General features: G+C 45.2%; 1 protein-coding gene across 1 annotated transcript in view; it reads right to left on the reverse strand.

The window, feature by feature from the left end:
• Positions 1-117: 117 nt before the first annotated feature.
• dnah7 (dynein, axonemal, heavy chain 7) overlaps positions 118-25,241 on the reverse strand; it is a 58,438-nt gene continuing 33,314 nt past the window's right edge. The window contains exons 39-66 of the mRNA XM_078090071.1: positions 25,025-25,151; positions 24,542-24,761; positions 23,754-24,380; positions 23,291-23,536; positions 22,766-22,995; positions 22,323-22,653; positions 21,866-22,212; positions 21,309-21,489; positions 20,941-21,126; positions 20,423-20,586; positions 19,333-19,487; positions 17,686-17,876; positions 15,355-15,488; positions 14,934-15,269; positions 14,601-14,754; positions 14,227-14,406; positions 12,015-12,107; positions 11,710-11,886; positions 11,375-11,536; positions 11,068-11,268; positions 10,714-10,875; positions 9,760-9,945; positions 8,926-9,063; positions 6,691-6,921; positions 4,827-4,979; positions 3,010-3,187; positions 2,391-2,494; positions 118-560 (exon numbers count right to left, since the gene is read on the reverse strand). Of these exons, the coding sequence (XP_077946197.1) occupies positions 354-560; positions 2,391-2,494; positions 3,010-3,187; positions 4,827-4,979; positions 6,691-6,921; positions 8,926-9,063; positions 9,760-9,945; positions 10,714-10,875; positions 11,068-11,268; positions 11,375-11,536; positions 11,710-11,886; positions 12,015-12,107; positions 14,227-14,406; positions 14,601-14,754; positions 14,934-15,269; positions 15,355-15,488; positions 17,686-17,876; positions 19,333-19,487; positions 20,423-20,586; positions 20,941-21,126; positions 21,309-21,489; positions 21,866-22,212; positions 22,323-22,653; positions 22,766-22,995; positions 23,291-23,536; positions 23,754-24,380; positions 24,542-24,761; positions 25,025-25,151 (5,801 nt within the window). The 3' untranslated portion in view covers positions 118-353. The remainder of the gene's footprint in view (positions 561-2,390; positions 2,495-3,009; positions 3,188-4,826; positions 4,980-6,690; positions 6,922-8,925; positions 9,064-9,759; positions 9,946-10,713; positions 10,876-11,067; positions 11,269-11,374; positions 11,537-11,709; positions 11,887-12,014; positions 12,108-14,226; positions 14,407-14,600; positions 14,755-14,933; positions 15,270-15,354; positions 15,489-17,685; positions 17,877-19,332; positions 19,488-20,422; positions 20,587-20,940; positions 21,127-21,308; positions 21,490-21,865; positions 22,213-22,322; positions 22,654-22,765; positions 22,996-23,290; positions 23,537-23,753; positions 24,381-24,541; positions 24,762-25,024; positions 25,152-25,241) is intronic.

The raw sequence follows: 25,241 nt of genomic DNA on the forward strand, positions 1-25,241 counted from the left end.
GTTTAGCTCACATAAATGCAAAGAAACTAAACAGCAGGAAGCCGCGGCTGAGAATTTCTCCCGTCAGCTTTTAAGTCAAGCGCAAACATTATTATTGGTAACTTAACTCATTCGCTCACACTGTACAGTAATGTTTATTTTTTTTGCTTCAAGGGGGAAAAAATGACAACGTAGGCTGGTGTGCTCACTGAAACAAAGACTCACCCTTTGTGGCCAGTTAAACAACATTGAATGCCTTTTCTATCCTCCTGTGCAGATTCGATTCTCTAAGCTGCTCTCTGGGCTAATCCTAAATACTACGTACCAGAGTCATATCTCATTGGTAGATACACATACACACATGCATACATCCACTAGGAGCTGAGCTGGCAGAGCAGCGCCACCCCTCTTCTGATCCAGTGTTCAGCCGGCACGTCGGAGTTGAGCGTCATGGCGATGACGTAGTTGGTGGAGTGGCCGGTGGTGGACAGGGTGCCGCGCCGCTCGCTGGTCTTGTAGACCGGCACCACGTAGCACATCCTCTGGGGGATGTCCTGTCGTTTGAGAGGCTTCAGCCACATCTGACGGGAGACAGAGAGGTTTGGCAGTTGAAACCGGATTCTACCTCCATGAGCTGACAAATAGTCTCCGTCATTCAGGAGCTGTTCGACTAACACCAGTTAGCCTCTCCTGCGAGATGACTTTGATTTGAACAGTCTTGAGGATCTGACCGCTGCATCGTGGGGGACACAGAGGTCAGATTGTATTTCTGGTTCAAAAGGTCAGGACTTGAAACTCTGGGCACTTCTAAAACAATGGCATGCAGAAGTAAAAGTCCCCTTAGGCCATTAGGAAGCCTTTGGTTATGCAAAAGGATAAACTGGGGCGCTCAAAAAACAAAAACAGTCTGTTGAGTTGCAGCCAGACGAGCACTCAAACCGCTCTTCTGCGAAGATTTGCATTTCAAAGCGGCCTTTGTTGTGATTACTTTTTTTTCTCCCCCCACATAAAATAAGCATATTTTCAATTAAATTCCGCTCTTGTAAAAAAACCTTTTTTCTGTTAATAACTTGCCCTGAAATGTCTCAATATTTAAAAAAGCATTACTCCTAATCCCAGCATGCATTGTGAGGGAGAGAGGAGAAGAAGGCAAACTTGATCATTCCTCGCTCTTTGCCACTGGCGCTCTGTTCCATCACCGCGTCGGCCTGCTTTCATAAACCATATCAAGCCCTGTTAATTAATAAAGGGATGAGCAAAGGCGCTCGGCTTCCTGCAGGCGCGGCGTACAAAAGAAAGTGCTGAAGCTGCCGCTCGCTGTTGCATCCAGAGAACAAGGCGCTGTGAACATCCTCCAGGGTGGAGCTGCAGCTCCCGCCTGCTGCTTGTTGTTCGTGTTCTCCTCAGAGAGACAACACTGGCCTCTGATTAAAAAAAAACTAAAAACAGTCGGCTCGTAGGGGGTTTACAAGCTAAATAATGACAGAATCTGCAGCATTTTTATAATTTGATACGTAAACACATATTATCTTTCTTCTCTTGGGACGCTCGGAGATATTCACAGGGGAAGAATCAATAAACCCCCTCAAACGTTATGTAAGATTACGTTACGTAACACGATTTCTTTCTCTCGGTGAAGGGAGTGTTTCTTTTTCCCAGGATAGAAACCTCGGGCTGTGAAAAGTTAAGCTGATGAGGAAGTGTGTTAAACTTGTATTCTTTCTAATGCCCATCACGGGGGCGACTCACACGGCTGTAAAAAAAAAGTCTAATTGTATAGAAGTCTATGAGAAACGGACTTTTATTACCTCAGTAATCGTTGTAAACACAGGTTTTTGGTCTCCATCTCTAGTTTTAAGTCTTCAATACAGCAAGATTTCACTTAGTAAATTATGGGTCGCTTGGAGTGAAAAGCAGGTTGTACTTTTTGACGTGGCGACCTTGTGATGGCGGGTCGCGTTACCGCGCCGTTGTTTGGTCTGGGAGTTGTCTTGTGTTTTCAGCTCAGGACGGTAAATTGTTCAAACGTTCTAAGGATTCAGCGCTCGGTCGTACTCGGCTCCTCCCTGTCGTGTCACTTCTGTCTGTCAGTAAACCAAGCTGCCAACGAAACACACCAAACGTTCTTAATGATATGAAAACGCCATCAAAAGTGGAAAACACACCGTGAGCTTTACTATCTACTACTAAACGGTAATCTGCTTTTTTTGATCAAAAGTCAACTGGACAAGTGTGTTCACATAAAAACTAAAGGGAGGCTTGACTGCGACTCCCTGGGTGCATTTCAATAAGAACCATCCAATCACACATCACCGTTAAGTTGTAAAACCCTCAGCGTAAATCAAATTAACTGTCTGTGTCCCTTTTGGATAAATTCAGTGAGACAAAGTGTGCCCCCCCCCCCCCCTCACCACAGGCATGGGGTCGTGCAGCACTTTGGGGAAGGACTCCGCAAGAAGCTTGGTCTTCCTTTCCCAGCGGGCGCCGTCCAGAAACAGACCTCTGATGTACACACCTGGGAGACACACAAAGGGACGGGTGGTGTTACTGTCATTTTGAAACTCTGAGAAGGGAAAAGTGCGATTTTGGAGATAACGGACTGTGTCGGATTTGCAGCTCGGCAGCGCGGGCTGTGAGGGCGTGATGGGGCCCCAGCTGGGGGCTGATTGAGGCAGAGGTTTTAAGTGACTTAGAATCTCACATCAGAGGTGTCGGCGCAGCGAGGGGCTGACACGAGGCGGCGCGTGTACGAGGCGGCGGGGGGAGGCTGACTTTACCCTTTTACACATCGGTTTCCATCTGTTTGTTTCCTCATTTCATCCTCTGAAACCTCCCTCCTCATCCACTTGTACCCTTTCATCTCTCCTCCTCCAGCGCTCTCCATCCTCCCGCCTTCTTTTCTCCACCTTCATTAAGTTGTTGGATGGGGAGTCAGTGGGGGCCGTTTCATCCTACCAGAAGCTATTCTAACACCAACCTCCCTTCTCTCTAGCAGCACCCGTTTCTCATTACCCCTGTTTAGATTCCTACCGTCCGCCGGAGGCCGTTCGTATTCCATCTCATCCAGGACCTCGAAGTCGAAGCCCAGCAGGTCGATGGGGATGGTGTGCTTCCTGGCGTAGTTCTGCTGGCTGCCTGTGAGGAAGGCCTGGGTGAAGAAGAACCCCGACACCCAGAACACGGCAGGAGTGCCGTGCTCGTACCAGTCCTGAGGACACAGCAGGCCAGAGAAGACACTCACAAAGGAACACAGTGGACCCGCGGATGGGTCCAGTTTTGGTTAAAATACTTATTTGTGTTTTTAAACTATTCACATTTATCTGTAATAATCATAATCCGGCTGATTATCAGCAGGAATATGTGACAGATGTAAATTCAATGCAGCACAAAACCTTCCTTGATCATTATTAATATCCTTGAATAATCTGTTTTTCTTTGTCTACCCAGAGAGCTTCTTTGTGTGACTAACAGGGACAACAATTTCTGAAATGTTCTTGAGTATTTCCAGGGAACGGAGTCAATGCAATGTGGATCTTCTCAAGGTGTCTCTATGCAACACAGATGGTTATTATAAGCGCCTGAGAAGATTGTGGAACGAACAGGAGGCATCTTGTTCTGAAGTCCTGGGAGAGTAAATGGTCGAGTACACAGATGATAATCTGTAGGACTCCTCCCAGGTTAGGGTCATCTATTAGTCAAACACCAACCATGGTGTCCAGGCTGAGAAACACCACAGCGGATTTAGGCCTCATTGTATTTTCTTGTATAAGTATTTCACATATGTTTTCAATTGCCCTTGAATAAAATAAAGCTGTGATTTATCAAACTGTGCCTAATAGATAGTTTATCAAATGAAGATCATTTTTTGGCATTGATTTTTATCTGGAACATAATTAATGTACATATTTCCTTTTCTCACTTTGTCTGTTAATGGGTCGCCAGAAGAAGCGCTTAGGAAACAGTAGAGGACCCACGACTTTGCCTTTGTTTAGGTTTGGGGGGAGCGATGTAATGTTAAGCAAGGAGGGAGCTGATTTGTACATCTATGCTTCCAGTCGTCATGTCTGTGTGCTGAGCAGACCGAGGGCAAAGCGCTGCTTGCTTTCTTGCCTGAAATGTCAAAGTATTCGCCTTCTGAAAAGCACGATGTCTCAGATGAGATTCCCGTGACTTTCTGCTTCACCCTGTGGGGAGTCATGGGTGGAAATCTCCGTTGGATAACACCCCACCCACACACCCACACACACACACACACACACACACACACACACACACAGCGCATTCTTTCCCTCCACTGATTAATGGTGATCAGGAGGAACAGACTATGTCTCCTGAGAAAAACAGACTTGATAGCTGATGCGGCTGAAGAAAGTTGACTCTGCAGGCTCACATGATGCGTGCGTGTGTTTCCTGTTTTAAACCCACCCATGAGTGAAAAGCATGACTAACCCCCTCCCACCTCCTACTGTGTGTGTACCAGAGTGGAACGCTCTTGTGTAACTGCAGGGTGACCCAGCTTCAGGCGCGGGTTACAGTTCACTGCGGAAAGCACGGCCATTATTTATATCAAGCGGGGGGGGCGCGGTGGTCAAACACTTTACATAACGCTGCATGTGAAGATTTAATAACTGCCCCAGACACAGACAAAGAATCTTTGTGTAGTCGACTGCACAATAAGAGATTAAGGTCTTTCAAGGTGAAAAGGAAAAAGCAATCACATGAACAGTGTCCTCATCCCATAACTTTCACCGCATAGTTTATCTTTAACGGTGTACTCTGCATTCATGACTAATCTCAAGTACTTTTTGTCAACCTCTGATTTTGGACATCGCAGCAGGCGTGCGTACCTGTAGGAAGGCGAGGCGCTGCAGGAAGTCGTTGACGTAGCTGCCCAGGGGTTTGAGGCTGAGGTAGGACTTCTTCATCCACATGGCAGGGATACGACCCGTCAAGATGCTGCTGACCACCTCCTCCAGCTCCGCAGACATCACCACCAGTCCCTGCACGCCGACACACACACACACACACACACACATTCAGGCACAAAAGCGCCTGATTAACTTCTGCGCTGCTTTCGAAATTTGAAGCTCTTTTCCAACACTGGATCGAATATGAGAGAAATTCATACTTGTCACTTAAAAGCCTCTCAGTGGAGAAAGGTGACAGACAGCCACATAATAGGAAAGTGTTTGCTCCGCGGGGGGGGGGCTTTGATACAAGTATGAAAGATGACATGATGACACTCATTCCCTTTCCTCCCTCATTTCGCTCTCCACTTAAATCCAATGAGACTGGTGCATCTCAGGAGGATAGAAAACGTGTGTGGAGTTTGTTTATGGAACGATATTTTAAAGAAAAAAAGAAAAACCTGTGCGTGTGCTCGGGCATGTTTATTTTATTTATTTAATCAGTACACATTCATGCGCATGCATTGAGATGGCGTTTAGTCGTGGGCTTTGGTTTGCAACGCTACGATGGAAATAATTACAGTCCTCTTAGTCTAACGCAGCCCAATTAGAGGCCTTGGCATGTGCAACATCTCCCAACTTCTGGATATACAAAGTCAGTAATTATTTTGCCTGAGGGTGTTAGGACCTAAATAGAAACGTTCAATGCTTCAAGTGTGTCTCTTGGTGGCAATTTGAAGAAGAAAAAAAGAAACCATAATTAAATTTATATTAGGAAAGCTGATAGCTGGAAGATAGCTATGCTCGGGAGTCCGCTAATTGTCTAATTGACGGGAGTCTTAGCTCATCAAGCACAGCGGTGGTGCTACAGCCAACTACTTAGCAACCCTCCGACATGATTTTGGTTTCATGGTTCCAGTGAAAACCGTAACACCACGCACTCGTGTATATGTGTTTTGGATCTGCCAGTTGAGTGGCTCTAAGGAATCTCAGTCGGTTCGCCACTTTGGTCCATACTGAAATCCCTCAGCGGCTATTGATCGCCATCACATCCGGGTCAGACGTTCATGCTGCCGATAAGATGGATGGTAATAACTTCCCATCACTGCAGGCACATACACATTGCAGTGTGGGCTCTGTCCCTCCTTATGCCACAGAGGATATGGGTACTTTCTGTGAGAAGAGTCAAGGGTACCAGCTCATGATTTTGAAATTTTGGCGGCGGTGTCATTCTCACAAGGTCAACAACATTTCTATCAGGTGTCCCTTTCAGTTCTTCTACAGCTCGTACCTTTACCGTGTTCATACTCCAACAACTGTGCTTGGGAGAGAGTAAACAGAGCAACATGCTGTACGTAGACTTTCAGGAGGAGGGAGCTCTGTACGGTGCTTAATTCCCACTAAAGTTCCCAAAGTTTCCCTCCGTGTGTGTCTGTCCTCACACGTGGCGGTGTCAGAATGGTGGATTTGAAGCGCTGTGCCGGCTGCCTGCGGTATCTGTTTTCACCACAGACCCCCCTGTAATCATTCAGCAGAGGTGTGCTTCCTCTGATCATGTACTGCTTTCCAGGCACAAATATGTGAAATCAATGATCAGTTGGCCTGACTGTTATCTTTAATAAACACATTTGGCAATGCACCATCGTACAAGTATACAAACAATAAGGATCCCTGAGAATGAGGATTGAGGTCAAAGTCAAACAATCCCGCGCCCGAGAGAAGGAACGCGAGGGGATTTTTAGCACATCGCATGCAGACAACAATGTACCAGTAAAGCCGTTGTTTGCCAGCTCTCCGGCCGTACCTTTATGGCCTTCTGAATGTTGACGCAGGACTCCCGGATGGTGCAGAGCAGGTTGTTGAAGCGGCCCATCTCCTGCGCCAGCACCGTGTTCATGCTTTGATTGTAGCTGGTGGGGAATCGCCTCATCACTGCCTCCAAGTCAAAGTCTGCAGGCAGCTTGCTCAGGATGTCAGCTGCCACATCAAAGACCATGTCATCTGAGGATTTGGCGTCTCCGCCTGAAGAGCGGGACTGATCACAGACACAGAGCGACAGAGGACGGATGAGACGGGGAGCAGGGATTGGTTTGACGGTTCATCGTTTTCTGAAGAAACGATCCTTTGCTGTCTTTGTCAGATTATGCTACCCGGTTTTTGGGACGCTTTGGTTCCCATCATTAAAAGATCCTAATGTTAAGAAGTTCTGACTTAACTGCTTGTATTTCAGCATCTTTGTGCTGTTTGGATTCATGCTCTTAAAAAGGACACAACTGGATAAGAATATCATAGTCATTTGTTATATGACAAAAAATGTGACCTTTCCTCGCTAGATATTTCTGGGGCAAGTCGACAGCTACCATGTAACACCATTGATGATGATGATTATGAGATCCTGGTCGTACAGTGATATATATATATATATATATATATATACATACTGGAGTCCTTTGTGAAGGAACACACGCAGGCTCAGAACATTTCTCCCAGATTCTCCCACATGGTCTTTTGACACAATCTTTTCAACAATTCCAATAATCATTCACGCTGATAATTATTCACTCGAACCTGTGACTTCAGCTTTGCCCTCTTCAACTTGCACTATTTACCTATTTGATGCTCAGTCACTAGCAAGCGGTAATGGATAATCATTGGCTAATGGCATTGAGGTTACAGTAGGGGAATGACAAATAGCTCTTTCATTCCATTTGAAGCGTCTCCCTGTTTATCGGCCGTTTAGACTGATGGGCTCGCATTAGATGCTAATAAAGTCCACACATGACTGAAGCCCTTATTAATCATGTTGAAAGGAGTTTGTATGAATAAATGCCAGACTCCATTGAGCTGTAATTTGAACTTGATGCGGCAATGCCCGTTGAAGTCATTTTCTATTTGTTTGTTGCAAGTCAGGTCTGTCTACATAGGCACAAATACACGGTGTGTAATTATCTTAATAAGATTAAAAAGATTTAACCACAGGGGTTGGAATGATGCAAATAAATAAATATATTTGTTCCCTGATGACACTCTGTTCTTGTTCCATACGAAGATCCCCAGCACTTCCCAGGGGATTTTAGGTGAGAGGCACAGCTCTGTATCTTAAAATAATGAATAGAGACTAGAGGGGGGGCTGAATAAACAACCCTTCCCACTGTGCAGGGGGAACAGCGCATCTGTCGTCTTCAAGTACCTTCAAGTAGGTCTTCTTGCAAAATCTCTTGGATTTTGATTCTCGCAGCAAGCATTGACTGGAAACCGGAAGTGGTAAATGAATAATCCTCCACAAGCTAGCCGAGTCGAACTCCACACAGTTAAGATATAATGATGTGGGATCACACAGCTCCGCCAACGCCACTGTGAGTCAGACCGTGTCAAAGGAAGACGAGGGATTATATTTTTATTTTCATGTTCTTTGGAGAGCCTCTCTACAAACAACTGCATTATTTATTTAGAATTTTTCTCTTGAATTAAATCTGCATAGCACATTATAATGTAGGGCAATGAAATATTTAATCCTGGCAAGGACACTTTTAAAAGACAGCGGAAACTCCGGGGAAGCATAAATATGCCTTTTGTGTATATGAGGGAGTGTCTCTGTACATGTGTTTTAATGTGCGTACTCTAGTCTACTTGTTTTGTAAGCACGTGCGTGTGATGCATTTGCTGGGTGAGTGTTTGCTTGCTGTCTACAACTCGAAAACCTTCGAGCGGAGCGGGGACATTCTCAGCATCTGGGATGGTGGCCAAGAGGGCCGCATCGGTTTCAGAAGCGAACCGTTGCTGCTGGCACTTAGAAATCACTGCCCTTATTTCCTCTCATATCACCCGTGCCCACGCCGGGCCACAGTGCTGCGTTTTCTCCCACAGTTTTATGGTCATATTCCTCTGGAGCATAATAATGAATTCAAGAATCTGTCTTATTTAGTCTAATAACAGAATTAAAAATGTAGCTTAGTGGTAAACTGTATATTCCGATGTAGTACAAAAAGTCCTAAAGGTAACAGCCTACTTTGTGTCTCACGTGCCCAGGTGGATTTACCTGAGTTAGCAAGATGCTGTTAAACAGTAGTTCCGTCTCAGCCTGATCCTTGGTGATGTCCGCGTTGGCGTTCATGCCAAAAATCTCCGGCGACGGGTTGAGCGGCAGCGACTTAGTGTATTCTAAGTAGCTGTCGTACTGGAGCCCGGGGTGCAGGGAGCAGAGGGTGGAGGAGTCGAGTGGAGAGAAGGGGACAATCTTTAATGGAACATCGGGAAACATCTCGAGGAATGACACTCATTGAAAAACAAGTCGGCTCCTTCGATTGCTGACATTTATTATAATGACTATGTAAATGTAAATTCGTGAATAAAAGATGTGGTGGTAGGGGGGTGCAGCACTGTGGAAATGCCATTGCTGCCAAATAAAAATGAGCGCGGCAGAGATTGCACTTGTGTTAACAAATATATCAACCCTCACTGATGGTGGCTGCCTGCTGTGCCCTGTTACACACATTTTATCTCCAAATGACTTTTAAAGGTAGCTCAACAACAGTGTTAAGCAATTGAGTCCTTTAATAATCTTAAGTTAAACTTACTGTGTTTATTTTTAAACTTTCCTGAGTTTCTCCACGGCAGAAATCACTGAATGACTTTAAAAGCAGCAATTGAGCAGTTAACAACCAACCCCGTGGTCCAGTGAGTGGCTTTCCCTCTAAAAGTTCCATTATTGCCAAACTATATGTGTAATATAGTACTGATTTTCTCTGGTAACAACATATGGCATAATCTTAATGTAAATCTTGTGCTTACTGGCAAAGCCAAGCTTGAAGTGGTATTTTATATAAATAATGTCAGAAATGCTTTTCACACAAAAACTATCACAACATCTTACATCTTCCTCAGCTGGTGCGTAGTAGAGCCCACTGGGATCAAACTTGTAGTCGGGGTCCTTGATGACCTTTGGAGTGTAGAAGATGGATAGGATGGTGCGAAGGGTCCGTCTGTCCCAGTCGTCCGTCACGCGACCTCCGTAGTTACACTCACCAGTCATGTAGCGGATGGCATCAAACGGCACTTCCTGCAGAAAACAAGAATTCATCCACTTTGAACAGGAACCGGATGATAACGGTAACTGGCAGTTTTAATTGTAATGCATTACGGGTTTTATCTTTTAAAAGAAGGTTAGCAAAATAAATTGTATGATATCAGTGCATTAGACTTCCTAAACCGAAAACCTGCAAATTCACTTTACAGCAAAGACTAGAAATGGAGTCTGACATAACAGGAGGTGAAGGGGTAAGGTGTGGGAAGGTGTGTGACATTTTCTCGGAGGAGGATTCCTCTTACGAATTCAGTGAGCGGGACTTGGCTACAAGATGGAAATGTCACTCTATTGAAAAAAAAAAAGATATCCCTAGTAGATTACTTGGGCCACTTTTTCCCTCAGCCACTGCAGAAGGATAGGGAACGGCAGAGGGGACTGAGTGCTAGCGGTTTGTGGAAAAATGTCAAGAGCGTTTTTGAACAAGACTGATGAAAGCAGATACTCGAGTGAAGAGGAACCAACTTGTGCAGTAAGAGCCAGAAATTTCATCATGGGCCAAAATGTGGAACATAGACGTAAGAGAGTGAATGCTGGATGTGCATTTGCATGTGAAAGTCAGTGTTTTTCTCTGTGCCAAAGATATATATTTAGCATGTACACAAGTCAATTCGGACTCAATTAGTCCGCTTTACACTGTATGGAATTCATGAAACATCTGATAGCATGAGGGAAAATGCTATGATTGATTTACAAAATATAAAAGTAATTTGTGAAAGAAGAAACAAAAAATAAAACCACTACCTGGTACTGTTCGAGGAACATGTATAGCTGCTGTACAGAGATCCGGAGGTCGGTCTCATTGAACTCGTACGGAATGTTCCAGCCCAAAGGTCCAAACTTCCTCCTCTCCTGGGTCAAGGCGTGGAAGAAACACAGGCCGTACAGCAGCTTCTTAAAAACAACCTGAGAGGTGGATAAGCATAAATGGAATGCCTTGCCTTGAATCAATAGTTTAGTATTTCCACAGTTCTGTGAAATACACAGTGGGAGCTGACAACAGACAAAAAGGGAGAACAGGACACCCACTGCTAGGTATGATGGATATGCACAGCAAGCCACCGAGACACACAGCAGGACGTGCACGCAAACACTGACCGGCTTGCTGCTGCTGCCGAAGAACTCCGGGTCGGAGATGGGGTCCATCAAGAAGGAACGTGCGATGTTGGCGCGGAGGCCCTTTGGAGCCTCATTGGTCATCTTCACCCCATTCTGAAGCACAGCCACGGGGAAGGTGGGAGATGGGTAGCTGGTCAGCCAGAGCCTGAAGTCTGGGTGGGTGGTGTCGGGGTTCAGCTCCTGCTCACGGAGGCCACGTGGAGACACGTATGTATAGGAAGACAGCTGTGATTGTGCACTGTTCACATCTGGTAAATGAAAAGGGTGCGTGCATGTGTGTTCTGACCTCACAGACTCTCTCAAGTGTCGACATCCACGATGTGGCCAAGTGGCAGTTCTGAAGAACCACCCAGGTACCCTCTGTGATGGCCGCCTCAATCATACGCATGGCAATGGGACCTTGGCCTTGGCCCAGAGAGAGGGAAGTCAGCTTGCTGCCGGTAAAACCCTGAGGGATGAGAACAGCCGTACAAACACACACAAACACTTATGTAGTTGCATTATGACTGGAGCCCAAATAATTTCCAGTGCTTTCAAAAGCAGTGTGGTGTAAATTTCCCCTTTCATTTTTGTACAAACAGCAGGCTTCAAGGCTGCAGAATTTCCCCGGTGCCTCCCTACCTTCTCATCCCCGAACTTAAGCAATGCAGCCATAGGGTCAGAGCCGGGGGAGAGGATGAAGATGAGAGGGGCGCAGCAGTGGCTGTCAACGAAGGCCTTACTCAGGTTGAAGGGCGGTGCTTCGATGAATGCACGACCCAAACTGTTGGAAACAAATTTCTGCACCATGGGAATAACCTGGGGGAAACATACATGGGATGAGTTTATCGTTACTGATGCGTGGCCAGGGAACCAAATGTGCCAGATAATAGAGACGTTTGAGAAATCAAGTTCAATTTCAATATCTCTATAACATCATGCATCACCTTGTCTGGTCTGAGACAACGGATGATCAGCATCTTCTGAAACGGACTCAGCTTCTTCTGCCACTCTTTGGGGAACGGAGACTCATGGGGGTTCTGCGGATATGTAAAACATGCAAGTTAAGTCAAGACTGGACATGGATATCTTACTTGGTGCCAGAAAGCAAATTCCTTGAGAGAATAGAGAATAGTAATTCTGTCAAAGCTGAATACATGTCTGCATACAAGTTACGGGGTGGGGTTGCATTGTGTGGGGTTGTTGCAAGATCGAGCATTGTAAATAATCAAATAGGGGGCCGTTGGAAAATTGATAGTAATCTGCCATCTGAAAATTTGGGAGAACATTGCAAGGGGGGAAGAGGAAAAAGCGGAGGGACATAGAGGTTAGTGGGTCAGAGTAATGTGTTTGATTAATTGATTGGATTTAATAAGGATGTGAGAAATGGCACTTTGGAACTTTTGGAATTTTCTTTTCCCAGGCTGTTTGTCGAGAGACTTCTGGCTATGTGTGTTGGCAGGTGCTTCGAGACGGATACACCTATTTACAATCTCCTGGGGATTGTCTGTGTGTACAAGGGGTGTGTAAGCCCGTCACAGTGCCTGTGTGCGTGATTCAACAGCTGTTCCTGCACCCAGATTGAATAAATGGGAATTCTACAACTGGAACCAACTCGATTTAATTGGATAGAAGTGCTGGTTCTGATTCTGTTGATTATAAATCACAAAAGGTGTGTGTGTGTGCTAGTGTATGCGTGTGTGTTTGTGACAGAGGCAGCAAATAACCAAGCATGTGTGATGTACACTTGTTTATGTGCACCACACATTGATTAAACAGCTGTTCTTGCTCTAAATTGCATAGATGTGACTGGCACAACAGGAAAAGAAAAGATTTAATTAGATAAAACTTACATCTTTTATAATTTAGAGATGGAGAGTGCGTGTGTGTGTACATCGTCCACACCTGGCAAATTACTTTCCTCGCACATTATCTCTTCCCTGTCCCCTTTGTCTACACAACATTTAAACTAACACAGCCCAATTATTGTACATAACATGAAATAAATTGTAGGATTTGAACTACCATAACCCATGTGGCGACATATACATGCACAATATGATCCCACTGTAGTAATTCAAGTATTAAGATGTGCAAAAAAGGAGGTGATAATAGAAGCTGCACCTCTTGGTAAAGACACACAAAAGAGCCAATGTCATATCAAATAAGAGTATGTATGGTAAAAAGTGTTATGTGTGGGGTGAGGGGAGGTGCTGCGCTGTGTTGTACACAATATGTTTAGTTGTGCAGAGCGGGAGGGGGGCAGTGTGTGCGTTTCATGCTGAGCTGCAGAGCAGGCGAGGCTGACCTGAGGTGTATGTGCCAAACCCACTGGGAGAAGGTTTAACCTCGTCACTCTGCCCTCAATCCCGTTCTCATCCCACCCGCACCCGCTAACAATGCTTAGCTGAGGGTGGCTTGTATTCCAGTCAAAGGACGTCTTTGTCTCTGTGTTCATCTTCTCGTATGCGCAGTCGAGCACTGCCCCCTCTCTTTGATATTGATGAGAAAGTTTTGTTTTTTGTCCAGGTTTTGCTAACTTGAATCTGAGCACTAAATGACAAGCAGTCTGCAGTCAGGGGCAAACAGCTTAAAGCAACGCTTTAAAGAGAATTAAAAAAACATCATTAAACAGTTATTATATAAACCCAGAGATGTGTTCTTATACACACACCGCTGTGATTGACTCTAATCTGATCGGACTGCAAATATGAAACATTGACTGCAAATAGCATTACTTTTGTTTATTACTTTGAACCAAGTAAATCAAGAACAACTTGAGACGGTGCTGATGCAAGGTTTGGTCACAGACAAACACAAGCTCAAGTTGTTGTCGAGCAGTTTTGCCTAATAGTTTAGGCTTTTTTTCCCCTGCAGTATTATTTTGTGTTGCTAAATGAAATCCAGTTTTAGCAGCTAACCTTTTGAACTGCTGATCACAACCACATATTCAGCCCAAAGTCAACAAATTTATAGCAGTGCCAGCCGTATTAATATGCATAGACAACATTTGCATTTTGAGAGGGGGTTTCAGATTTTCCTCTTCTTCTAGTTCTCCTTCTTATTTCTGATTAATTCTGCCTTTACCATCACAGAAACATACACCCCCCCCGAGGCGAAGCCCCACCCAGGACAGCCAGGCCGCTTGAAGACACTCACCGGGCTGTCGTACACCGTCTTCCACTCGTCCCTGAGGCGAGCCATGTCTTGAAGCAGACCTTTAAAGCGCTCCATTTCATCTAAGCGGCAAATCTCGTCCCAAGCCTTCTTGGGGAGCCAGGTGCAGGGATTGGAGTGGGGGTTGTCCAGGCCCACACCCCCCGTGAGAAGGAAGCGCCACTCCCCGTCATCCACCAATGACATTCATCAAAAAAAAGTGTTAATCGGCGGATTAACCGGAATTTTACAGCGATTTATGGGTTGAATTGAATTTCATGTCTGATTGCCCTGCCGGGTTTTATAAATCGCTAACCAAATAAAAAGTAAGTCATTTCAAACGACATCTATAAGTGACGTGTGGTTAATCCGTACACCTTGTGCAGCGTGTGTGTAATTCCTACCAGTTTGTTGTGCATGAGCAGATTGACACTTAGGCAGAAGGAAAAGAGCAGCTTGTCCTTCTCAAACAGTGAGCGGCACACGTTGACATATAGCGTGTAGGTAAAGTGGTCCCTCAGGATCTGTAGTCTGACAAGAAGCAATTGCTGGCATTTTAACAATTGTGTTAAAAACCAAAAAAGAACTCAACAACTCAGCCTTACATGCTTCGTTTTTTTTTTCAGCTTCAACGTTTCCAATTAGAAATGAGAAGCTCCAGTATTTCCTATAGGTAGCTTGTGCCCGGCGCATTTGTCTGCCCCGCTTACCTCTCCTCCAAGTCCTCACTGGAGTCCGAGTTGTCGATGGAGCCGACGAAGAGGTTAATGAACCAGGTGAGGGAGTACTGGTACATGGGCTCAATGTTCGCCAGGTCAGCGATGGAGAAGAACAAGGTGGCCGAGTGCACGGCAATGGGTGTGTAGCCCATGCGAGTCTCGTCAATCTTCCGCTCCGTGACCTCGGCCACGGCCTGCTTCTCCGAGATCTCGTTGGCCAGCACTTTGGAGCAGGAGAGAATCTTGACGGCCGTCTCGTCCTCCAGGATGTTGCCCTTGGAGGTAGAGAGCACCTCTAAGATTTTATCTTCAATCTCCTTCAGTTGTCTGTCAGAAATGCGAGAATAATTCGACAGGTCTTGACACACTTTGTTTGGTTAGCTAAATTCTCGTACTGACTTTTCCAACGTACCTTTTGTTCTCCGCTCCTTGCAGGATGAGAGCCTGTTTCTCCTCCTCCAGGTCGGGCCTTTCCCGGGCCACCACAATACCCAGCAGCTGGTCCTGGATGCCCTCTGGGGTGATCATGAAGTTCAGAAGGGTCACCTGCGGCACAGAGGAAGATCCACATAGACATGCCGTACAGTACAAAGTATTACGTGTGTGTGTTTTGGGCTGTTTAGCCCCCACCCTTGCTCTTGGTACTTTACAGTACAGGTTTCAGCATCCGTGCAGTTCTTCCTACCTTCTATCCACTCAATTCCAACAACCACTCTAGCCTTGGCAAAGCACAGGTAGAATGCTTTTTTTTTTTTTTTTTATGTGAAAGGTGTTGAAGTGTGTCTTTTACCACACAGCCTTAGTCATTCTGCGCCGCACTTACCCGGAGGTTAAAAGCCTATATCTGCTATCTACTCCCTGCCCTAATAAACGAGTGCACTTCTCCGGGACCTAATTCCATTTCTATTGATGCCACGGACCCACTCAGCTGGTGGTAAAGACTCGTGCCTATATAAATCTCCCATTTGTCCTTTTCACACATACACCCTCCTTCTTCGCTTCCCTTCGTCCCTTGAGCTCCTTTAGGCCTGCTTTACTGGATATTTGCCCTCTTGTATAGAAAGCATAGCATTTCCCAAAAAAAGCCTTTATGGATACAATGGAAGCCCTTTAGTATACTGTACTGTAGGAAGGAAAAGACAAAAGCAAGAAAAAAAAAATCTAGGCAGTTTTGAAAAATGAGTTGAATCTAATGGCTGCCCATAAAGACGAGGCCCTGCAAATAGATGCTTGAAATGTGATCTTCAGTAATGCTTTCCAACCCCTTGCTCCTTAGTAATGCAGTTTCCTTTAATACTCTTTTTCGTTCGGGGGGGAAGTGTGTGCTCCAGTGGAGAGGTGCTATCGGGGAATAATGATTCAGCGTGTTGCTGGGGTAAAAACATGCTGCCATTTGAGTGGTATGATACAATAAGTGGGAACAAACGAGGAAAGGTAGAGCTCATCTATCTGTAGGGGGAAACAACGCTGTATAGCACAACAAACATGTTGTTTATTTCAGATGTTAAATAAACAAGACGAGTCTGCAGCCATGCTGGCAGCTTTGTTTGGAACAGGAGTGAACAGGACTGAAATCCCCAAATCTGTTTAATTGCATGCACCATATGCATAAAAAATGCTTACATGCTTATATTTAGTAGGTATAATTTTCATTTTAAACATCCTAATATAGCTTGACTAGCATGCTAATCTTTACAAATTGGTTGTTATCCCAATTCCCAGCTGAGGCCCACGGCAATGTCTTGGTGGTCATAACTTCTAGTAAAATAATGGACAATTTGGAGCGGTTTTGACTCAATGGTGGCTCTGGATGAAAAGTCAATGGATCACTATTATAATTACAACCAAGTCCCTTGCAAATTTCATGGCAATTTATCAAATAATCTAAAAGAAAAAAGAAACTAGGGTGTCACAGCGATACGTTGTTCACCATGCAATATTTTGTGCCAATCCATCTAGCAGGTATTTCCATATTTCCTTGTATAACTCAAAACTTTGACCCGCTTGTCATCACCAAGGTCATAACGGGGTTATCCTCTGGGGACCATGAGTGGAAATAATTGCAGCAATCCATCAAATAGACAATGACATAGTTCATTCTTCACCTAAGTGGTGCACCGACCAGTCATGAAACATTCTCCATAGCGAGGCTAAAAACCCATTCCGCCTTTTAGAACCCCCCGGATTTTGACAAGATTACAAGACTTGACAAGACTATCACATCAACTGATACCGCCCCCACAAAAAAATCAGCTTGCATGATGCATACCGAAAATACACTGCTCCATATAGCAGTCACACTTCAGTGACAACCAGCATGTGCCGTTATACAAATCCCAGGAGATGACAGAACAAACTAGCTGGACTGCTATTCGGTGTGATGGGAATGAGACTTCCTGTGAGACTCTGCTGTCTAGTAACTCTTTCCAGTAACTTCTGTTTTTGCAGCTGCTTTCTTGTGGGACATCCCCACTGAAGGGTAGCAGCTCAATCTGCATTAAAAGGTTTAAAAAACTTGGTGGAGTGTTTTTTTGTGTGTGATTTGTGGTCTGTGGGGTTGGCGGTACACACATGCCCATTTTGAAGACCCGGCCTGTTTGCGTGGAGGGGGCCGTAGCATTGCTATGCGTTTAGAGTGACTGTAGTTTCCATGTCAATAATAAAATGAGTTTATGCAACGTGAAACTGTCCTAGGATACAAAGAAAATGTAATGCAGCCGGAGGATGTTTCTCACTGCTGTACCTTGACGGAGGTCTCAGGCAGGTAGTGCGGGTTGCGCAGCTTGGTTGTGATGTAGAAGCGAAATTCGGGAGCATATTCGATGGTGGAGTCCCCGAGGCGGATACACAAAGCACCACCTTGTTTAAAGGTCTGTCTCAGCAGCAGAGGCTCCAGGATAGGGTCCAGCTCCTCTCCGACATTCTCCAGCAGCACTGAAAGGAAATGTTCCATATTTATTTAGATTTTGACATCAAGGGAGGATGACACTTTTTGGTAGTTTGCTTTTTTGCAGTACAGTTTGCTGACCTTTGCGCTGCGGTGGAGTCCAGGTCAATAGCTAAAAGGGATCGCTCATTCTCTGTGAAGATCCATGGTAGCCTTCCCTTTAGCACCAGGTCAGCCAACATTCACAGCTAATATTATGGTTTTCGTAGAAAAAACATGATTCTTTTTGTTTTGCTTGTATTAACTGGTGTCTTTACATGTCTGACTTCCTCGCGTGTGGCTTCCTGCCTTTGGGAAGCACTTGACGATGCGCATGTGCTGCACAGGTTTGACAGTGTTCAACACCAAGAAACCAGTGAGGCAAGTATAACATTATCAAGTGCCTTATTCCCATGACATCATTATTAATGGGATTTCACATTAAGTATGATAATGCTGTTCTGATGTTAAGAACAGTAGCCTATGTATAATTGACCTGACGCCTGAGGTGATAACAAAAGTTTTTATATGGCATTCGGAGCCAGTGACAGCTGATGAACTTTCTTTCTGAAGATAGTGAACCAAATCAGGTCATCCCACTTCTCAGATTGTTTTTGAGTAGTATTTTATCTTGGTACATCATGTTAATACGGCAAATATTTCAATACTATTGTGTATCATATACCTAATCTTTTAAGAAATTCGTCAGGGATTTTTTTTCAACCGTGATCAAATAAAGAACACTTGCATATCATCGGGATTACAGGCAGCAAATAAAACAGCAAGAACTTGTAAAACTGTGAAGTAGACGGTGAAACTGCAGCCTCCGGGGACTATTTGGCACCCTGCAAGGACAAAAGACTCTCTGAACCGTTAGCCTTGCAATCTGCCAGTAAGCAAAGACCCAGTAGCTGGGTCATTATTTAGATGTGTTTTTAATAGCTGTATAGCTGTTTCTGTCCTCTTCTAGCTTGAATTCTTCCCTTGCTATTCCCCTCAACCAGCAGACTAAGAGTAAAAGACGACTAAAGTATGAATAAACACGCACTGCTCAAAGAACAGCAGGGTTTGTGACATGACAACACAAGGGAATATGACTCTGATACTGGGCAAGAGGAATCTTTGTGCAGACTGCAGTGTATTTGATCTCTCCACTACGCGTACGATTCACAGTAGTTTTACATACTGGTGGTGCAGTAGGTCCGAATAACAGTTAATTTGAACATCTCACTCCGAAATATTGCTGGTATGAATCCCTCCTCTGCAGAACAGAGAACAAAGGAGAAAAACATTCTCTGCACAGCGATAATCAGTCCCTGTGGTAAAGAGAGACCTCAGCAGGTGTAAAAAGGAACTGCGACAAAGTGGGTGAGGCACACACACACACACACACACACACACACACACACACACACACACGCAGCAACAGCAGAGGCATCAAATGAGAGAAAGACTTGTGCTCACCTGGCGTGCCAAACTGGATGCAGTTCTCCAGAGTGCGTACAAAGTCAGCATCACTCAGCTTAATGATATGCAGACTATTGGCCTTCTCCATGTTTTTCACCCACTTGTTGGCCTGGCCCTGGGGATCAATCATCAGGGGCCACCGCCTGGCGTTCCTACAAGCACAACACACACACACACACACACACACACACACACACACACACACACACACACACACACACACACACACACACACACACACACACACACACACACACACACACATAGAGGTGGGGGATCAGTTGGTGTTGCCTTTGTGAAAGATATTGACTCAACTATGAGCCAACACGACGATAGGAGGCATGTTGGCGGATAAAAATTAAGATGTACAGAGACAGGAAATTTACTTTGAGCACAGTTCACAGCCGGGTCGCACACCAGGAGCTGTGATATTGTGATTAAAAAGGAATGTTACTTCTTCATTTACACAAACAAGCAGATGCCTCATGTCTTTATTTTACTGCACTTTAAGGTTGAATCGCATAATGTAACTTGGGCTTCCAGGAAAGGTTACCTCCTCTTCCTTCATTAGGGTAGACAGATTCGCAGTGGGCAATTTAATCATGACCCAGGAATTGTAACACATTGTGCTCCAGGTACAGATACATCTGCACTCTGTTGGCATGACAAACTAAATAGCAGCCAGCAGGTTCCATGAAAATATTCATGGTCAGAGCTAGCAGAGGCTCTTTGAGTTTTGAAGAAAGCCCATTGCTTTACCTCTATTTCAGCAACAATTTGCATGCTCTAAAATGCTGCTTTCACTTGAAAAAATGACTTTTAAAAATGCAGTTGTCAGTGTGTGTGTTCATGTTATTGTACCATCTTAAGACATTCTCCAAATCCTGTCCTTGCACTGCATTTTGCAGCTTTATTGTGTAGGATTTTTTTTTTACAGTGGCTGTTGGCCAAATGTCTATTAAATAACTGATTAGGAGCATCTTAAAAGTTGCTTGAGTTTGTTGATTCTCCTCTCTCACAATATTAGCCTGAGTACTGAGGGTTTTCAGAATTACTTGTCAATGTAAAGATGGTCTGTAATACTCACGAGATTATGATACCGTTATCTATGGAGAAACTGTCTGATGGTAGGCCATCAATGGTCCATGCACGAGTCTTTATCGGGTCCCCCAGGGAGTTCATCAGAGACATGTTGCGGGAGCACGGGATCTCTCTGCTCTTGGAAAGATTCATCCACTCCTCCGTCTGATCCTGGAGAGGAGTACATTTACAGCTCATGACTTTTTGCTTCACGTATGATAAAAGGAAAAACAAAATAGCTATTGAACAACTTTAGCCGTGTACAGAAATGAGAACTAACCCACTCTCCTGCTTTCTGTGCGGCATCACAATGGCACTCTGTGTGATACAGTGTCAAAGATGACCTTTCAACACATGCAGGCTTGGTTTTGGAGCCACGTGCAACTCGGTGAAAGTGCCTTAGTGTTCACTTGCTATAAAGCATTCTGCTTTTGTTAGTCTGAGGATTTGATCGCTTTAAACAACACATTTAATACAGGCTTACTATCCACTTCCAAGTAGGCACTGGCTGCTCCCTGAGCCTACCTGTCTGTAGCTGAAGGTGAAGGCTCCCAGGTAAGCCACAATAGCCGCTGAGATTAGGATGTCCCCTGTCAGATTGTTGTAGAGCTCTCCGAGATTGACAGCCATCTCGCTCCAGCGCGTCTTCTCTCCACCCAGGCCTCCAATAAGCTGCTCCGCCCGCTCCAGCTTCTTACTGCACAGATCCACCTGGAGGACATTAAAGGAGGAGGAGGAAAGCACTGAAAGTTGCTGTTTTTTTGCTGGTCTAGCACTGGGAAGCTCATGCCAGCAGGAGCAGGTTTGTGTAATTCAGTAAGCCATTGACTTGCGTAGCTTTTTGGGCTTTGAGTCAATCTACAATCACACAGCCAGATGTGAAAAGCACCAACCTGATTCTCCAGATCAGCTTTCTTGTGTTTGTTAGCTTCCAAAGTGTCCTGAAGCTTCGCCAGTTTATCTTGGACTTCTTTGAGGGCAGCCTGCTTCTTCTGGAGGCTCCCTAAGGCGACCTTCAGCTCACCCTGAGCCTGTGCTAGCTTCTCCTTCTTGGGAGCCACAACCTTGGCCACTCTAATATAATAAGAAGTAAACGTTTACAAGATAAAGAATCTCACAAGCCGTACAGAATCTAGAACGAGCTGGACGCGATTCATAGTTGAGCGAAATAGTGCAACTGACACTGACAACATTGTTAAAACCAAAAAATAGAATTTATATAGAATAATATAGAACAAAAAATAATTTTTATTGTTCTATATTATTGTATAAATAACAACCTTTAACTTCTGGAAATATAGGATTGACATTTAGGGGTGTTGCAGTGATGATGATAAAAATGTTCCTTTCCTCTGAAGCTTCATGCTTCGGCGGGTGAAACGCTCTCTCAAGTTTCAATATGGATCCATTTTCATATACAAGAACACAGGAAGAGACAAACATCACTTACTTGTCATACTTGTCCATGGCGCACACCCACTTACACATTCCTTCAGCTGCAGTGGATGCGGTTCGAATCTTCTCGGGTACAAAGTCCGGGTTGGTGATGTACTTGTTGCGGATGATGGCGATGAAACTCGGGGGGATGTTGTCCTTGTCATAATCATGGAGGCTTTGGAGAAACTTCATGTCTCCCAGAAGCTTTTTGGCCGGGCCCCAAAAGTCCTCTACTTTCTTGCCAGAGCCCGACGGGTCAGGCACGCGATCTGGCTTGATGCCTTTGAGAATGCAGATTGCCTCCATCACCAGTTTGACAGCTGGGGGTGGGCTTTTCATTGACTTCACCACTGTGATATCCTGTATGTAAAAACAGCCACATCTTTAGGCCCTTCCTCTTCACTGCCTCTGTACACCTGGCCTTTGAGTCAACATACGGTCACTATCCTATAACAGATTGCTTCTTTTACCTGGTTGGTCAGAGTATTGAGAGCAGAAAGGGCTGACTCCAGGATAGGCAGGGCTTCATCCAGCTCGGCATCACACTCATCCTTGATGGCCTTGGCGGCCATGGCTTGTTCGTTGGCCACGGCCTCATCCATACTCACCACCTTCTCTGTCTTGGCCACCTCAACAGATTCATGCTCAATTACCGCCATTATCTCATCCACCTGCTTGCTGGCCACACGCAGCTGTGGCTGTAGAGCCTCCAGCTCAACTTGCATCGAGGCCACCTGGTCTGCTGCCGACTCCAGCTTCTCGAGACCCACCTCGTAACGACATTTCAGCTTCATCACCTCACTGTACAGAAGGATTTTGTTTTACATCCGTACACTGGAAATTTTGTGTGAAGAATTGAGATCCAAAACAACAGAGATCCCAATGAAGACATACAGCACATTTGAAATCTTACGTTCTTTTGGTCCTCAGAAGGGCCTTGAATGTGGAAATGAGCTCCAGGTATGAGGTTGGGGTGACGTAGTTGTAGCGCTGCAACTCGGTCATAAAGCGAACAGATAGTTCTATGGTTGAGGTGTGGAAGCTCTTGCACATGTCTATGCAGCCTTCTCTCAACTCATCGGTCATCTCAACGTCCTCCAGGAAGCGACAGGCTACTGCCTGCAGGGCATCCTCTGGCCAGGTCTGATAAGAAAGGAAATATGCTGTACCGCCATTGTGCTAGCATACACAAATTAGTGACCAATAGACAGAATTTGGGATTAGATCCAGCATCCATTTTGTTACGGGTTGAATTAAAAAACAACAACCCAATTATACAAATATTTGTCTTACAATTGGCATATTCAACCCCTTTTGATAAAGCAATAATATTCCTTCTCTATAATACCGTCCCAGTCTTTTGATTGACTACCTGCGGGATCATTTTGATGTGACCAACAGCAACGCAACATATATACACACACACACACACACACACCTGGAACCAGTTTATGGTGCAGCAATTAATGAGGGCGGGGAAACTTCTCAAACGGTTCCTAAAGGCGTCTCCAATGGGACTCATGGCCATCACCACATGCAGCTGTGTGCGACAGCGCTCTATGAACATGTTGAAGAGGGACAGCGGGCTGCCGTCCGTCTGCTTGTCGCGGTCACGTTGCCGGTCCAACACATGCATTTTTTCACATATTTCCTGCTTTTCGTCAACTGCAAACAGATTAGGCACCTGGAAAGTAGTAAAAGACAACAGAGTGCTCTGTATTTCCATGCTGGGTAGTGAAATAAAACACATACTGTATTTACTTGTACTGTATTTTCTATCCACACATCCATTCTTCCTTCCTTCATCCAAACACTCATTCACTGAGGAGGAAGACGTTGCACGTCGTCTATAAATCAACTTGTCTGCCAATCCACCTATGCCACCCTCCCAGTCACTTTACCTCTCCAGTGTTCAGCAGGTTGCCAATGTCCTCCAGGAATGACTCCATTTTGATTTGAGTGTCGGTGAAGAGGAAAACACCGTGAATTTCCCCCTGTGTGGACTTCCTCATGATAAGCTTCAGGTCATCGTGCCATTCGGTAATCCCATAGGTCTTGGAGATCTCAACCTGGAAAAGTTCAGCCTGCGCCATGTGGGCAGCCAACCGGGTGAGGGACTGTCGCCCGCTGCCGCCCACGCCCACCAGCAGGGCGTGGCCCCTCGGCTGCTTGAGGATGCGGGAAATGCGGCACACGTGTTCGATGGCAAAGCGGAAAAGCACCAGGTTCATGGGCGCCTTGCTGACGTTGTTGTACTCCTCCAGGTGTGAATCCGCCACCTGCCGGAGATGGTCGAGCTTGTGCACCTCGCGGTAGTTGCGGTCCTCGCCCTTGGGGTCGTGGAAGTCGCAGAACATGAGGCTGCGCAGGTCATCTTCGGTGACTTTCCCATCGTGGTCCTGGTCCAGATGTTGGAAGAGCTGATGGAAGTTTTCCTTCATGGTACTCTGAGAAACAGCCTCCAGATGGCTCACGAGCCAGGATCGATCTGTGTCGTGTACCAGACGGTCATAGTATACCCTCAGAACCTGGGGAACAATAAATAAAGGAGTGAAAGTCAGGGAGGGATGAAGAGAGAGAGCTATGGACGGATGGCAACAGAAGAAACCTCCAAAGACAGGTGGGGTTATCCAAATGTTTCTGATTGGCTTTAGTTACTAGCTGTCAGGTATGGGGCGTACAACATTACCTCGTGCACCCACAGCCGTTTGATGACAGACGGTTCACTGGCAGTCTCTGGCCGCGACAGGCAGATGCCCTGGATGACCCGGGAGACGTCGCGCAGATTGAACAAGTAATGGGACTTTGTGGGGGTTGGAAGCAGGTTATCGGTGGCCTCTCGGTACACTGAAATAGTGCTATTAACTATCTGAGAGGTCAGAGCAGCAAACTGCTTGGGGAAAGAGAACCTGTGGATGGAATTGTTGATTCGTTGTTGAGATCCTGTTTAGATTATTTCCTATAGTTTATCTATGAAATTGAGTAACTCCTTTTTTAACATTTAGTTGTGTTGATAAAACCATATATGTATTCAAGGATTTTCATTCCTTCTATTGCTAAAAACGCCCTCAAGACGCTGCTGTAGCCACATTTAGAAGCCATATCTGATTCCTTTGGTATTTGGTCAATATCGTAAAATACTCCTTGCTCATGACACATGGTATGCACTTACTGCGTGGTGAAATGCCAGTCTAAGATCCTGGAGAAGATTGTATACATGGTCTTCTCATCAAAATCGTTAATGGTAATCATGTTGAAGTGGCGCAGGTACCGAGGTGTGACGGGGTTCCTCCCTCCACCTGAACATGTGAGATGCAAAAAAAGGTAACTATAATCTAACTTTTCTCATAGATATCTTCTGCTGCTCTACGTCAGTACAGTTATTTTCC

The sequence above is a fragment of the Gasterosteus aculeatus genome, chromosome 16, assembly GCF_964276395.1.
Source record: "Gasterosteus aculeatus chromosome 16, fGasAcu3.hap1.1, whole genome shotgun sequence".
Lineage (NCBI taxonomy): Eukaryota > Metazoa > Chordata > Actinopteri > Perciformes > Gasterosteidae > Gasterosteus > Gasterosteus aculeatus.